Source organism: Nomascus leucogenys, chromosome 4 (assembly GCF_006542625.1).
Source record: "Nomascus leucogenys isolate Asia chromosome 4, Asia_NLE_v1, whole genome shotgun sequence".
NCBI classification, from domain to species: Eukaryota; Metazoa; Chordata; class Mammalia; order Primates; family Hylobatidae; genus Nomascus; species Nomascus leucogenys.
In genome coordinates, this window is record NC_044384.1 from 98,991,416 (window position 1) to 99,007,843 (window position 16,428).

A 16,428-nucleotide genomic window follows, 5' to 3' on the forward strand; every position below is an offset into this window, starting at 1 on the left:
AGGCTCCGCAAGGTTGGTTTTGAGGGTATTCTTGAGAGCTCTTAGATAACTCTGAGGCCACAAATCTTATGTTTATTTGCACATTGTAAAAATACATGTTTTGTTTTTAGTATGTCATCAAAAAACTGAACCTCCGAAATGCTTCTAGCCGAGAGCGGCGAGCTGCTGAACAGGAAGCCCAGCTCTTGTCTCAGCTGAAGCATCCCAACATTGTCACCTACAAGGAGTCATGGGAAGGAGGAGATGGTCTGCTCTACATTGTCATGGGCTTCTGTGAAGGAGGTGATCTGTACCGAAAGCTCAAGGAGCAGAAAGGGCAGCTTCTGCCTGAGAATCAGGTGGTAGAGTGGTTTGTACAGATCGCCATGGCTTTGCAGGTACTGTGTAGACTAATAGCATCCTAGCTTGTTCCCAGATGTCAAGAAGATGGCAGGTGTATTTTAGGAAAATTTTTCTTCAGATACTTACATATAGAAATGTATTTTTTGGAAAATTCATTTGTGAAGTTGACCCAATCACTCTTGCTGTAGCATTGGAACTTTTCTAAGCAAGTGATACCTATATTAAAATAGACATAGCTTTCATGTCTAATTGCAGGGGAAGCCCACTCATTTACTATTTATAGCAAAGTCAATTTTAAGGACCCTGAGGCAACCAAGAGCAAAGAGTGACTATGTTTGTTATCCATTGGTCAGTTGTGTCATGCTGAAAGGTGGCTAGGCTAATTGATATGCCCAGTGATTTCATCTGTCACTCTGCTTGGGTACAGTAGATGGGAATGCAAAAGAAGTTTTCTTTTTTTTATTTTTTAGAATTGGGCAGCACATCATTCCGTAAGATAGAATAAGTGTTCCTACAAGTTTGTGTTTTAATATGCATATAACTCAAAAGCGAGACTGTTTATGAAATACTATTTTGGAGCTGGGTAGACTTGTCCAGAATTAACTGACCATGTTTAAATTCTGAGATACTTTCTCTTTTTTTTTTTTTTGAGACGGAGTTTTGCTCTTGTTACCTAGGCTGGAGTGCAATGGCATGATCTCGGCTCACTGCAACCTCCACCTCCCAGGTTCAAGTGATTATCCTGCCTCAGCCTCCCAAGTAGCTGGGATTACAGGTGCCTGCCACCACACCTGGCTAATTTTTTTTTTGTATTTTTAGTACAGATGAGGTTTTACGATGTTGGCCAGGCTAGTCTCGAACTCTTGACCTCAGGTGATCCGCCCGCCTCGGCCTCGCAAAGTGCTGGAATTACAGGCATGAGCCACTGCGCCCGGCTGAGATATTTTCTCTAAATAAAAATGCTCTTGCTATACTTGAAAATATTATTAAGCTGAGGATTTCATGGGTCTGAGAGGACTGTGCGTCTGACTTTGTATAAGTTGTCCTACCGTCAGTGGGAGTTTGTAAGCATTTTTTTTTTTTTTTGAGACAGAGTGTCACTGTTGCCCTGATTCGAGTGCAGTGGCAAAATCATGGCTCATGCCAACCTCCACCTCCTGGGTTCAAGTGATTCTTGTGCCTCAGCCTCCCAAGTAGCTGGGATTATAGGCATGCGTCACCATGCCCAGCTAATTTTTGTATTTTTTAAGTAGAGATGGGGTTTTGCCATGTTGGCCAGGCTGGTCTTGAACTCCTGGCCTCAAATGATCTGCCCACCTCGGCCTCCCAAATTGCTGAACACTGCGCCTGGCCTGTAAACATATTTTTAAACTGGATTCATGTAATGCCAAAATGGTATAATTGTCAAGCTACCAGGGAACAGTTTTGATGGGTACTGGGTAAGTCAACACATGGAACTTAATTTTCTCATTTCAAAAATTGTAAATTAGACCTTTTATTTAGAGATTATAAAGCAATAATGTTTGGTAGGTATTTGTTTGTTGAATAAGGAATTCTATGGTTGGTTACTCTTTACGGTCAAAGACTCTAACTCGTGCCATTGCTGATGGTATATAATAAGCCAGGAACAAATACATAATTAAGTCTATTTATGTGTAATAAAATCTTGTTTCTTTCCTCAGTATTTACATGAAAAACACATCCTTCATCGAGATCTGAAAACTCAAAATGTCTTCCTAACAAGAACAAACATCATCAAAGTGGGGGACCTAGGAATTGCCCGAGTGTTAGAGAACCACTGTGACATGGCTAGCACCCTCATTGGCACACCATACTACATGAGTCCTGAATTGTTCTCAAACAAACCCTACAACTATAAGGTAGGATTGGGCTCTGTATGCTGGCTTACCTTGTCTCTGGGAGAGTAGTCATAATTTCAGAAGTTAGTTAAGTCAGAGAATTATCTATGAATTGGTTTAAGGAAAATGTTTTCTTTTTTTAAAGGGAAAAAATGTAAATAAGCTATTCTGACATTTAACCATTTACTGTTTTTATTTTCTAGTCTGATGTTTGGGCTCTAGGATGCTGTGTCTATGAAATGGCCACCTTGAAGCATGCTTTCAATGCAAAAGATATGAATTCTTTAGTTTATCGGATTATTGAAGGAAAGGTAAAGAATAATCTAGAACTAATTGACCAATGTTTCTATAGTGCAGCTTTATAAATAGCTACTAGCAAAATCATTGATGATTTTGATGAGTCAATGAGTAATTATTGAGATTGGGTTGATAGTTAACAATGGTGGGTCCCTTCTGTGGGGAAGGTCAGACTAGAGGAAGAGGGATTGATGGATGATTTCTTAATATTAATCTATAAGATGGCTTAATGGCTCAAAAGAATTGGCTTTTTGAAAACCTGTGCCTATAGTCATAGCATGTGCAGATGCCCTGAGAGGCTATTTGTCTCTTCTTCTAAGCAGTCTATGATTCAATGAGCTACATTTAAAATGAGTTTACTCTGTTTGAACTTGTCATTCCTTTGATAATCATCACAACAATCAGTAACTAGTTAAGAACCACAGAAAGCATTGTGTCTGTTACAGACTCCAGAGTGACTGGCTTTGTATGTTCCATGAGGCTAGTTGCCCTTGCCCTTTATAGTGTCAGGCATCCATGTATCATTAAGGTTTTTTTTTTTTTTTTTTTGGAGATGGAGTTTTGCTCTTGTCTCCCAGGCTGGAGTGCAATGGCATGATCTCAGCTCACAGCAACCTCAACCTCCTAGGTTCAAGTGATTCTCATGCCTTAGCTTACCAAGTAGCTGGGATTACAGGCATATGCCGCCACGCCCAGCTAATTTTTGTATTTTTAGTACAGACGGGGTTTCACCATGTTGGCCAGATTGGTCTCGAACTCCTCACCTCAGGTGATCTGCCCGCCTCAGCCTCCCAAAATGCTGGGATTACAGGTGTGAGCCACCGTGTCTGGCCAATGTACCGTTAAGTTTTAAAGGCCATAAATCACCTATTGATTTTAATACTATCCCACAACTTATTTAATTTTTCAATTTGAAACATATTGAAAAACACATTTCAAACATACTGAAAAAGTAAAATTTTCCCATAATGCCACTACTTAAGAATCAAACAAGAAGGGAGTGAAATTCTCTTCTCTTTCTATTCCCATTCCCTGGAAGATGACCATTGCTAGCAAATTGGTACATGGCCTTTCTGGTTTTTTCCTGTCTTTATACAGACATAACTCTGTGTGTGTGTGTGCACGCACACGTGCACACCCACAGATTCTTAAACTGAACTGGAATCAGGCTGTTCACATGGTACATAACTTGTTTTTTTGACTTAATATATGAGGAACACATCCTTCCAAGTCGGCACCTGCAAGGCAAGTCTTGTTTTTTTTTTTTTTTTTTTTTCTTTTTTTGAGACAGAGTCTCACTCTGTCACCCAGGCTGGAGTGCAGTGGTGCGATCTTGGCTCACTGCAACCTCTGCCTCTTGGGTTCATGCCATTCTCCTGCCTCGGCCTCCCAAGTAGCTGGGACTACAGGCGCCCACCACCACGCCTGTCTACTTTTTTGTATTTTTAGTAGAGACGGGGTTTCACCGTGTTAGCCAGGATGGTCTCCATCTCCTGACCTCGTGATCCACCCACCTCGGCCTCCCAAAGTGCTGAGATTACAGGTGTGAGCCACCACACCCGGCCCAAGTCTTGTATTTTTTTAACCTGCTGCCTAGTTTCTTTTTTTCTTTTCTTTTTTTTTTTTTTTTTTGAGACAGAATCTCTCTCTGTTGCCAGGCGGGAGTGTGGTGGCGTGATCTTGGCTCACTGCAACCTCCACCTCTCTGGTTCAAGCAATTCCCCTGCCCCAGCCTCCCGAGTAGCTGGGATTATAGGTGCATGCCACCACGCCCAGCTAATTTTTTTGTATTTTTAGTGGAGACGGGGTTTCACCATGTTGGCCAGACTGGTCTCAAACTCCTGACCTCAGGCAATCCACGCGCCTCAGCCTCCCAAAGTGCTGGGATTACAGGCGTAAGCCACTGCGACTGGCCCTAGTTTTTATAAGAAGAATGTATGATAATTTATTCCACAAATCCCCTATGGGACATTTATGTTTCCAATTGTTTACTACTGCAAGAACAGTACTGCATGGAACATCCCGATACATAAGTCTTTAGGAAACTCATTTATTTCTGAATGAGAGTGTCATCAGATGGGGCTGCTGGGTTGAAGGATATACTTTTATAATTTTACAACTTGTTATCTTACAACTGGGATACCAGTACACTTCCTGTAGACTAATATACTGATTGTTTTCTGCTTATGTGGATATATGACTATAAATAAATATTGGGAAACCTCTACCAGCTTTTACTTTGTTTCACAAGACCATTAGTCATAGTTACAGTATTATTTTTCTTTGTAGCTGCCACCAATGCCAAGAGATTACAGCCCAGAGCTGGCAGAACTGATAAAAACAATGCTGAGCAAAAGGCCTGAAGAAAGGCCATCTGTGAGGAGCATCCTGAGGCAGCCTTATATAAAGCGGCAAATCTCCTTCTTTTTGGAGGCCACAAAGATGTAAGATACTTCCCTTGCAAATAGCTGGGCTAAATAGATGGGGTAAAAGAGGGTGGCTTCTATAATATTCATATGCAAGAATTAATGGTGAGTTTTCTTAAAAACAAGAAATAAAATGGCATGATTACATATGTAGAGGAGGCAAAATTCTACCCTCTTAGGGTTTTTTGGCTGAGCTTGAGAATTAAACTTGTAATTTAACAGGAGAAAAGCATATAGATTTATTTAATACCTGAATAAGTTTCATGTGACACAGGAGCCCTCATAAGGAAATGAAGATCTAACTTCTACTAAAAATACAAAACCTAAATGCTTTTGTGCTTGATTGAACAAAGAGAGGCAATTGTGGAAAAGTAAACTATGTGGAGAGGCTAAAGGAAGATAAGAATTATTTTAATAAGGTCTATTTATAGAATTCTCTCAGTTTCAGCTTTCCATTCTTGGTAATAAGAATGTTACTTTCCTTCTGGTTCAGGGAGGACATATTTCATATGGGAGTTTTATCTTCTGCTTTCTGGAAGAAAAAGGGAAGATCAGAGTGCCCTTCTTGCACTTCCTTTTTTTTTGTTTTTTTTGAGATGGATTCTTGCTGTGTCACCCAGGCTGGAGTGCAGTGGCATGATCTCAGCTCACTGCAACCGCCGCCTCCCGGGTTCAAGCAATTCTCCTGCCTCAGCCTCCCCAGTAGCTGGGATTACAGGCGCCCGCCACCATGCCCAGCTAATTTTTGTATTTTTAGTAGAGACAGGGTTTCACCATGTTGGCCAGGCTGGTCTTGAACTCCTGACCTCGTGATCTGCCCACCTCGGCCTCCCAAAGCTTGCACTTACTTTTTAAAGAACCTTAGCCCAAAATAATCTTTATGCCAAAGTAGCATATTTTGGCATGGCATATTCTCCCAGTCTTAAAATGCATGTTGAAATTTGCTTAATTGCTAAAATCAGAAATTTGGAGAACCACCGTCACATTCCTCAGAGGGTTCTAAGACATATAGTGTAAATTTTTTTTTAAAGGACATATGCACTACTCTGGGCTTACTGCCTATGAGTTAGTCCTGTTCTCAAGGAGCAGCCAAATAAAAAAAAAAAGAGGGCATATATTTTAGAAATCATATAATAATTAGAGATTATCTGAGAAACTTATACATCTTACTGTGTAAGATAGTAATATTTAAAAAGTAGTGTTCACATTTCTGAGAGCTTGCATAAAGTTCCCTCTTCATTCATATAACTTCCCAAGAGAATTCCTTGCTTTGGCTTGCAGATCCTACCTTTATTAAACAGGTGTTCCAGGATCTAAGACTTAGGGCTGGACAAAACTATCACAATCTGTTTGGCTTCTCCTCTTGCCTTGTGGCATGTTAAATTTGGAAAGAGAGGAGGCAATGCCAGAGATGCCTCAGGGAATAAAGAAGAACCATCTTTTTGTGTACATTGTCTATATAATTTCCCACCAAGCAGACCTTTGGCCTTCCAGTGCACTGATCTCCATGCTCCTCTTGAATTCTCCAGAGGTTTAGCCCAGTTTTAGAAATGACATACTAAAATAGTTGGGGATGTTATTCCTGTATACATTTATTCTATAAGTCAGGACTAAGTATACCAATCAGTTTCACTCTCAAAGTTAGCCAAGCAGTTGTGATATTATTACAGACATGTAAAATTTGAAAATGAAAATTAACCTGATACTCCGGTATGTGAGGCAATCTCCCATAGAATTTTTATTTTGGAATAATTTTGTATAAACAGAAAAGTTGGAAAGATAGTGTGGAGAGTTCCTGTATACCCCTCATCTAGTTTCTTCTGTGATTATGAGATTACATACCCTAATGCATTTGTCAAAACTAAGAAACCAACATCGAAATATTACTGTTGACTTGGCCAGGCATGGTGGCTCACGCCTGTAATCCCAGCACTTTGGGAGGCCGAGGCTGGCAGATCACCTGAGGTCAGGAGATTAAGACCAGCCTGGCCAACATGGCAAAACCCTGTCTCTACTAAAAAAAAAAAAAAAATACAAAAAAATTAGCCAGGCGTGGTGGCGCACACCTGTAGTCCCAGCTACTCGGGAGGCTGAGGCACAAGAATCACTTGAACCCGGGCAGCGGAGGTTGCAGTGAGCTGAGATCACGCCACTGCACTCTAGCCTGGGTGACAGAGTGAGACTCTATCAAATTTTAAAAAAAAAGAAAGAAAAATATTACTATTGACTAAATTCCAGACTTTCGTTGGCTTTCACCAGTTTTTTTCTCTAAGGTCTCTTTTCTGTTCCAGGATACAATCCAGGATATAAATACATCTAATCAGGGTTCTGTGATCGTTTCTCACTTTCTTTATTTTTTATGACAGTGATTGTTTCAAAGACTACTGGTCAGGTGTTTTGTAGGATGCCCCTTAGATTTTTAGAAAACTGTTCTCTATAAATGGTGCAGTTCTGTAAGGGAATTCATTGTATACACACACTCCCACATATACCTAAAAACCCTTAATCTTCAGTATATTGATAATAACTCTTTCTTTTCTTCTTTATAAAGAAAAACCTCCAAAAATAACATTAAAAATGGTGACTCTAAATCCAAGCCTTTTGCTACAGTGGTTTCCGGAAAGACAGAATCAAATCATGAAGTAATCCACCCCCAACCACACTCTTCTGAGGGCTCCCAGACATATATAATGGTACGTTTCTTTTTAAAGGGTATGTGTTTTAGAAACTGCACTTAGAAAAATGGGCCATCTAAGCAAATTATTTTATGTGAAATGATTATGCTTTACTAGAGATTCTGTTGTGCAATTAATTCCTTATTGTAAAGAAAGAATACTGGTTAAGGTGATTGATTTAGCTTTATCCAAATTGGGCTGTCAAATTGTTCACAAAGTCAGTGTTGTAATAACTTTAAGAAGTTTTTGGCCGGGCACGGTGGCTCAAGCCTGTAATCCTAGCACTTTGGGAGGCCGAGGCGGGTGGATCACGAGGTCAGGAGATCGAGACCATCCTGGCTAACGTGGTGAAACCCCGTCTCTACTAAATATACAAAAAAAAAAAATTAGCAGGGTGTTGTGGCGGGCGCCTGTAGTCTCAGCTACTTGGGAAGCTGAGGCAGGAGAATGGCGTGAACCCAGGGGGCGGAGCTTGCAGTGAGCGGAGATCCCGCCATTGCACTCCAGCCTGGGGGACAGAGCGAGACTCCGTCTCAAAAAAAGAAAAAAAAAAAGAAGTTTTTAGGTGAAATTTATATAACAAAATTAACCATTTTAAAGTAAACAAGGCTGAGCACGGTGGCTCATGCCTGCAATCCCAGCACTCTGGGAGGCCGAGGCTGGCATATCACCTGAGGTCAGGAGTTCAAGACCAGCCTGGCCAACATGGTGAAACCTCATCTTTACTAAAAATACAAAAATTTGCCGGCTGTGGTGGCATATACCTGTAGTCCTAGCTACTTGGGAGGCTGAGGGAGGAGAATCGCTTGAACCTGAGAGGTGGAAGTTGCAATGAGCCAAGATTGCACTACTGCACTCCAGCCTGGGTGACAGAATGAGACACTGTCTCAAAAATAAAAATAAATAAAAATAAATAAATAAATAAAGTGATCAATTAAATGTGGCCAGTACATTCACAGTGTAGTACAACTGTCACTTCTATATAGTTCCAAAACATTTTCATCACCCCAAAGGAAATCTCTTCCTCATTAAGCAGTCATTCCCCATTTTGTCCTTCACCCAGCCTCTGGCAACCACCAGTGTGTTTCCTGTCTCTATGAAGTTACCTGTCCTGGATATTTCATGTAAATAGAATCATTAAGTATATGACCTTTTGTTTCTGGTGTCTTCCACATAGCAGATTTTCAAGGTTCATCCATGTAGCATGTATGAATACTTCATTTCTTTTTAGGTCTGGCTACCATTGTATGGATATACCACAGTTTGTTTATCCATTCATCCATTAGTAGACATTTGGGTTTTTTTCACCTTTTGGCTGTTGCTATGAACATATGTGTGCAAGTAGTTGAGTACCTGTTTTCCGTTCTTTTGAGTACCTACCTAGCAGTGGAATTGCTGAGTCAAATGGTAATTTTTGGTTTGACTTTTTTTTTTGGTTTGACTTTTTGAGGAACTGTTGCACTGTTTTCTACAGTGGCTGCACCATTTGACATTCCCATCAGCAGTGCACAAGGGTTCCAGTTTCTCCACATCTTTGCCAACACTAGTTATTTTCTGATTTTTTGATTCTAGCCATCCTAGTGGGTGTAAAGTGGTATCCTACTGTATTTTTGATTTGTATTTCCCTAATGATTAATGACATACAGCATCTTTTCACATGCTTGTTGGCCATTTATATGTCTTTGGAGAAATATCTGCTAAAGCTTTTGCCTTTTTTTTTTTTGATACAGGGTCTCACTCTGTTGCCTAGGCTGGAGTGCAGTGGTGCGATCATGGCTCAATCTAGCCTCCTCCTCTCCAGATCAAGTGATCCTCCCACCTCGGCCTCCTGAGTGGCTGGGACCACAGCATGCCACCATGCCTGGCTAATTTTTTTATTTGTAGAGACAACGTCTTACTGTGTTGCCCAGGCTGGTCTCAAACTCCTGGGCTCAGGAGATCCTCCCACCTTGGCTTCCCAAACAAAGTGCTGGGATTACAGGCATGAGCCACTGTGCCCAGGCTTTTTTTTTTTTTTTTTTTTTTAAGAGAGGATCTTGCTCTGTTACCTAGGCTGGAGTATAGTGGCATCATCATAGCTCACTACAGCCTCTGAACTCCTTGCCTCAAGGGATCCTCCTACCTCAGCCTTCCGATTAGCTGGGTCTACAGGTGCACGCCACCATACCTGGCTAATTACTATGATTATTTTTGTAGAGGTGGGTCTCACTGTGTTGCTCAGGCTGGTCTTGAACTCCTGGGCTCAAACAGTTCTTCTGCGTTTTCCTCCCAAAGTGCTGATATTACAGGTATGAGCCACATCACCCAGCCCCTGCCCAGTTTTAAATTGTGTTTTTGTCTTTTTGTTGTTGAGCTGTAAGAGTTCTCGATCTGTGTTCCAGATACTAGTCCCTTGTCAGACAACTTGCAAGTATTTTCTCCATTGTATAGGTTGTCTTTTCTTTCCTTTTTTAATTAAAAAAATTTTTTTTGTTTTTAAAAATTTCTTTTTTTACTTTCTTGATAATATCCTTTTCACAAAAGCTTCAAATTTTGATGAAGCCCAGTTTATCTATTTTTTTATTTTGTTGTCATAGCTAAGAATCCCTTGCCAAATCCAACGTCTTGAAGGTTTATGCCATAGTTTCTTCTAACAATTTTATAGTTTTAGCTCTTATATTTAGGTTGTTGATCCAATTTTTAGTTTTAATTTTTTCATTATGATAAAATACACATAATGTAAAATTTACTATCTTAGCCATTTGTAAGTGTACAATTTAGTGGTGTTAAATACATCTATAATGCTATGCAGCCATCACCCCTCATCTTCATAACTCTCATATTGTAAAACTGAACTCTGTTACCATTAAACAGTATCTCCCCATTCCCTACTACCCCAGTCCCTGGCAACCACTGTTCTACCATTCTACTTTCTTTCTTTTTTTTTTTTTTTTTTGAGATGGAGTTTTGCTGTGTCACCCAGGCTGGAGTGCAGTAGCATGATCTCGGCTCACTGCAACCTCTACCTCCCTGGTTCAAGCAATTCCCCTGCCTCAGCCTCCTGAATAGCTGGGATTACAGGTGCACGCCACGACATCTGGCTAATTTTTTTGTATTTTTAGTAGAGACAGGGTTTCACCATGTTGGCCAGACTGGTCTTGAACCCCTGACCTCAGGCAATCCACTCACCTCGGCCTCCCAAAATGCTGAGATTACAGGTGTGAGCCACTGTGCCTGGCCCACCATTCTACTTTCTGTCTCCATGGTTTTGACTACTGTAAGTACCTCGGATAAGGGGATCTTGCAGTATTTGTCTTTCATGACTGCCTTATTTCGTTTCACATAATATCCTCAAGGTTCATCCATATTGTGACATGTCAGAATTGTCTTCCTTTTTAATGCTGAATAATATTCTGTTGTATGTATATCCCACATTTTGTTTATCTGTTTCATCTGCAGATGTACATTTGTGTTGTTTCCACCTTTTTTGCTATTGTGAATAATGCTGCTATGAACATGAATGTACATATGTCTCTTTGAGACCCTGATTTCTTTTTTTTTTTTTTGAGACAGAGTCTCACTGTTACCCAGGTTGGAGTGCAATGGCGCAATCTTGGCTCACTGTAACCTTCATCTCCCAGGTTCAAGCGATTCTCCTGCCTCAGCCTCCCAAGTAACTGGGATTACAGGCATGTGCCATCATGCCCAGCTAATTTTTGTATTTTTAGTAGGGATGGGATTTCACCATGTTGGCCAGGCTGGTCTCAAACTCCTGACCTCAGGTGATCCACCCCCCTCGGCCTTCCAAAGTGCTGGAATTACAGGCGTGAGCCACTGCTCCCAACTAAGACCCTGATTTCTATTTTTTTGGGTATATAACCAGAAGTGGAACTACAGACCACATGGTAATTCTATTTTTAACTTTTTGAGGACCTGTAGTACTGTTTTCCACAACTTCTGTATCATTTTGCATTCCTATCAGCAGTACACAAAGGTTCCAATTTCTCTACATTCTCACCAGTACTTGTTATTTTCTGAGATTTTTTAGTAACAGCCATCCCAATGAGCATGAGATGGTATCTCATTGTAGTTTTGATTTGCATTTCCTTAGTGATTAGTTATATTGAGCATTTTTTGTGTGCTTATTGACCGTTTGCATATCTTTTTGGGAGGAGTGTCTATTCAAGTCCTTTGCCCATTTTTGAGTTGGGTCGTTCATTTTTTGCTGTTGAATTTTAGGAGTTCTCCATATATTCATGATGTCAATCCCTTATCACATATATGATTTGCAAATATTTTCTCTCATTTTGTGGGTTACCTTTTTACTCTGTTGATAGTAACTTTTGATGCACAAAATTTTTAATTTTTGTGAAATCCAGTGTGTCTTTTTCTTGTGTTGCCTGTGCCTTTGGTGTCCTATCCAGAAAATCACTGGCAAATCCAATGTTGTGAAGCCTTTGCCTTATGTCGTCTTCTGAGAGTTTTATAGTTTTAGGTCTTACATTTAGGTTTTTTGTTAATTTTGAGTTAATTTTTTTTTTTTTTTTGAGACGGAGTCTCTCTCTGTCGCCCAGGTTGGAGTGCAGTGGCGCAATCTCGGCTCACTGCAAGATCCGCCTCCCGGGTTCATGCCATTCTCCTGCCTCAGCCTCTCCGAGTAGCTGGGACTACAGGCGCCCGCCACCACGCCCGGCTAATGTTTTGTATTTTTAGTAGAGATGGGGTTTCACCGTGGTCTCACTCTCCTGACCTCGTGACCCGCCTGCCTCGGCCTCCCAAAGTGCTGAGATTACAAGCGTGAGCCACTGCGCCTGGCCAATTTTGAGTTAATTTTTATATATGGTATTAGGTAAAGATCTGACTTCATTCTTCTGTATATAGATATCTAGCTTTTTCAGCACTATTTGTTGAAAAAACTGTCCTTTCCTCATTGAATGATCTTGGCATCTTTGTCAAAAATCATTTGACCACATATGCGAAGGTTTATTTCTGGGTTCCCCTTTCTGTTCCATTGGTTTCTATGTCTAATGTCTGTTTTTATACTAATACTACACTGTTTTGATAATGTGGTTTTGTGGTATGCTTTAAAATCATGAAGCATGAGTCCTCCATCTCTATTCTTTTTCAAGATTGTTTTGGCTATTTGGGATCCCTTGAGATTCCATTGAATTTTAGGATGGATTTTTCTATTTTTCCAAAGAATGTCATTGGGATTTTGACAGGGATTAGATTGAATCTGTATTTCTCTGGGTAATATTAATATATTGACAATATTAAGCTCTTCTCAAGGAGATGCCCAAATGTAAAAAGAGAAAAAAAGAAAGAACAATGTTGTCTTTCAATCCATGAACATGGGATGTGTTTCCATTTATTTATGTCTTCTTTAAATTTCTTTCAGCACCATTTTGTAGATTTCACTATGTAAGTCTTTCTTTCGCCTTTTGGTTAATTCCTAATTATTTTATTATTTTTGATACTGTTGTAAATTGAATTGTTCTTGTAATTTGCTTCTCAGATTGTTTATTGTTAGTGTATAGAAATGCAACTGATTTTTGTATGTTGACTTTGCCTCTTGCTTCCTTGCTCAGTTTGTTTATTAGTTCCAACAGTTTCTGTGTGTGGAATCTTTAGGGTTTCCTAGACACAAGATCATATCATCTGCAAAAGGAGATAATTTTACTTCTTTTCTAATTTTGATGCCTTTTATTTTTTTTCCTTGCCTAATTGCTCTGGCTAGAATTTCTAGTACTATATTGACTAGAAGAGGTGAAAACAGGCATTCTTGCCTTGTTCCTATCTTAGAGGAAAAGCTTTCAGTCTTTCACCATTAAATGTGATGTTTACTGTGGGTGTTTCATATATGACTTTTATTATGTTATGAATTTGTTTTTCTATTCCTAGTTTGTTGAATTTTTTTTAACCATGAAAAGGTGTTTTTTTTTTTTTTCACAGCCCTGAAAATCATCACATAAGGGTGTTGATGATCATGTGGTTTTTTTCCTTCATTCTGTTAATGTGGTCTAATACTACATATGAAGCATATAATTCATTGTCCTTAATTACATTCACAGTATCATGCAGCCATCACCACCATCTTCCAAAACCTTTTCATCATTTCAAACAGAAACTTTGTACCCATTGAGCAATAATCTTCTGTTCCCTCTATCGTCAGGCCCTGGTAAGCTCTCATCTACTTTTTGTCTTCATGGATTTGCCTGTTCTAGATATTTTATATAAGTGGAATCATACAATATTTGTCTTTCTGTTTCTGGCTTCTTTCTTTCTTCTTTTTCTTTTTTGTTAAGAAGTTTTGTTTTTCTTTTTCTTTCTTTTTTTTTTTTTTTTGAGACGGAGTCTTGCTCTGTTGCTCAGGCTGGAGTCCAGTGGTGTGACCTTGGCTCACTGCAAGCTCTGCCTCCCAGGTTCACGCCATTCTCCTGCCTCAGCCTCCCGAGTAGCTGGGACTACAGGCGCCCGCCATCATGCCCGGCTAATTTTTTTGCATTTTTAGTAGAGACGGGGTTTCACCGTGTTAGCCAGGATGGTCTGGATCTCCTGACCTCGTGATCCGCCCATCTTGGCCTCCCAAAGTTCTAGGATTACAGGCGTGAGCCACGGCGCCCGGCCCACAGTTTTGTTTTTCAAGCTGTCCATTGCCATTGGTCAGCTTGAACTAGTCCAGAGTCCAGCAGGAAAGTGCATGGTGTACCAGATTCACCATCTCTTAAGTTGCTACTGTTTCCTCTTCTTTACTGAAAGATTGTACTGAGCCAGGCTTTACCTATGACAAACCAGCGACACGAACACTTATTGTGCTGTTCTTCAGGCCTTTCTGAGTCAGCATCTTTTCTCTGACTTCATCATTTACAGAAGGATTCCATGGAGAAAAGCTAATTGCATGAGTCTTCTATTTTAGATTGGTCAAACAAACGAGTAATACACACCTTAACACTGTCAACCACTTTACTCTTAAAAAGCTGAACATCTTTCTCATACAGTATTGCAGCCTCTGGGTTTAGGGGGCTTTTTGTATCAATCTTGTAGAAAACTCTCCCTGCATATTGTTAGTACTTGCCAAATTTGGTTATGATTCCACCTCCATTTTCCAAATGCTCTTCACATCCAGTTCTTCTGAGGTGGCATCACCTAGTAGGTGAAAGATGGGAATACCAAATATCAAGCATGGATAGTCACCATCTGGATAGTAATTAGGGATGGTTGTAAACTGCAAACTTAAATACACCATCTTTTTTTTTTTTTTTGAGATGGAGTCTCGCTCTGTTTCCCAGGCTAGAGTGCAGTGGTGCGATCTTGGCTCACCACAACCTCTGCCTCCTGGGTTCAAGTGATCTCCTGCCTCAGCCTCCTAAGTAGCTGGGATTACAGGCATGTGGCACCACACCAGCAAGTTGTTATATTTTTGGTTAGAGACGGGGTTTCACCATGTTAGCCAGGCTGGTCTCGAACTCCTGAGTGCTCCACCGCCTCGGACTCTTAAAGTGCTAGGATTATAGGTGTGAGCCACCACGCCTGGCCTGAATATGCCATCTTGATAAAGTCTGTGCCCTATGAATATTAGTCCAAACCACTTTAATACAGAGGGATAAGATGGCTGCACATAGACACCTAGTAACGTCTGCTCCGCAACCAAGGTAAATTCAGCAAGAAGAGAGTATTTCAGGTGGACGAGTCTGTAGGAAGCATGCATGCCATTTGTTGACTGCTGCTGGGGCAGGAGATGTAGGCTTAGTTATGGGCAAAGCATTTTTGGGAATAGAAGGCAGCTGTTTCTTTGGCATAGTTCATCGAAGACTGATTTTCGCATCCCCTGCCAATGTATTCAGCTTCAGATCGTTTCCATATAGAGCTTGTAGACACGCTCCAGAAAGAGTACATAATGTGTACTCCAAACAAAGAAATTCAGTAGTATGTCATCAGACTCTTCTGTCCTCAGCATTCAATTTACCAGCCTTCCGGGCATTGTGCCTCACCTCTGTGCCTTCAATGTAGAGTTCCCAGCTACCCCATCGCCTTTGTGGCCCAGCAGCATCTCTGGCCACAGTGCCAGTCCTGCCCCTGCTTGCCCCCTGCCCTGTCCTGGCTTATTTCTTTTCTTTTCTGAGACAGGATCTCACTGTGTCAACCAGGCTGGAGCGCAGTGGTGTGATCACGGCTCACTGCAGCCTTGACCTCCTGGCTCAAGCAGTCCTCCCACTCAGGCTTCCAAGTAGCTGGGACTATAGGTACTTGCCACCATGCCCAGCTAATTTTTTGGTATTTTTTATAGAAATGGGGTTTCGCCATGTTGCCTAGGCTGGTCTCAAACTCCTGAGCTCAAGTGATCCTCCTGCCTCTGCCTCCCAAAGTGCTGGGATGATAGGTGTGAGCCACCACACCCGGCCTGGCTTATTTTACTTAGCATGTTTTCAGGGTTCATTCATGTTTTAGCATGTATCAGAACTTCATTCCTTTTTATGGATTAGAAATATTCCATTGTATGTTTTTTTTTTTTTTTCCTTTTTGAGACAGGGTTTCACTCCTGTTGCCCAGGCTGGAGTGCAGTGGTAGGCTCTCGGCTCAATACAACCTCCGCCTCCTAGGCTCAAGCAAACTTCCTGCATCAGCCTCCCAGGTAACTGGGACTACAGACATGCACCACCACACCTGGCTAATTTTTGTATTTTTAGTAGAGATGGGATTTCATCATGTTGCCCAGGCTGGTCTTGAGCTCCTGGCCTCAAGTGATTCACCTGCTTTGGCCTCCCAAACTGCTGGGATTACAGGAGTGAGCCATTGTGCCTGGCAGTATTTGCCACATTTTGTTTATCCCTTCATCTGCTGATGGACTTT

General features: G+C 40.9%; 1 protein-coding gene and 1 pseudogene across 6 annotated transcripts in view; one reads left to right on the forward strand and one right to left on the reverse strand.

The window, feature by feature from the left end:
* NEK4 (NIMA related kinase 4) overlaps window positions 1–16,428 on the forward strand; it is a 59,986-nt gene that overhangs the window by 2,244 nt on the left and 41,314 nt on the right. For 4 of the 6 annotated variants that reach the window (XM_030811624.1, XM_030811623.1, XM_030811622.1 and 1 more), the window contains exons 2-6: window positions 111–377; window positions 2,025–2,222; window positions 2,405–2,512; window positions 4,788–4,942; window positions 7,476–7,617. In XM_030811624.1, the coding sequence (XP_030667484.1) occupies window positions 111–377; window positions 2,025–2,222; window positions 2,405–2,512; window positions 4,788–4,942; window positions 7,476–7,617 (870 nt within the window). Of the gene's footprint in view, window positions 1–110; window positions 378–1,100; window positions 1,118–2,024; window positions 2,223–2,404; window positions 2,513–4,787; window positions 4,943–7,475; window positions 7,618–16,428 lie in introns of those variants that run through there. The other 2 variants (XM_030811627.1, XM_030811625.1) reach the window with 2 other exon arrangements.
* On the reverse strand, window positions 14,303–15,657 carry LOC100586772 (annotated as a pseudogene).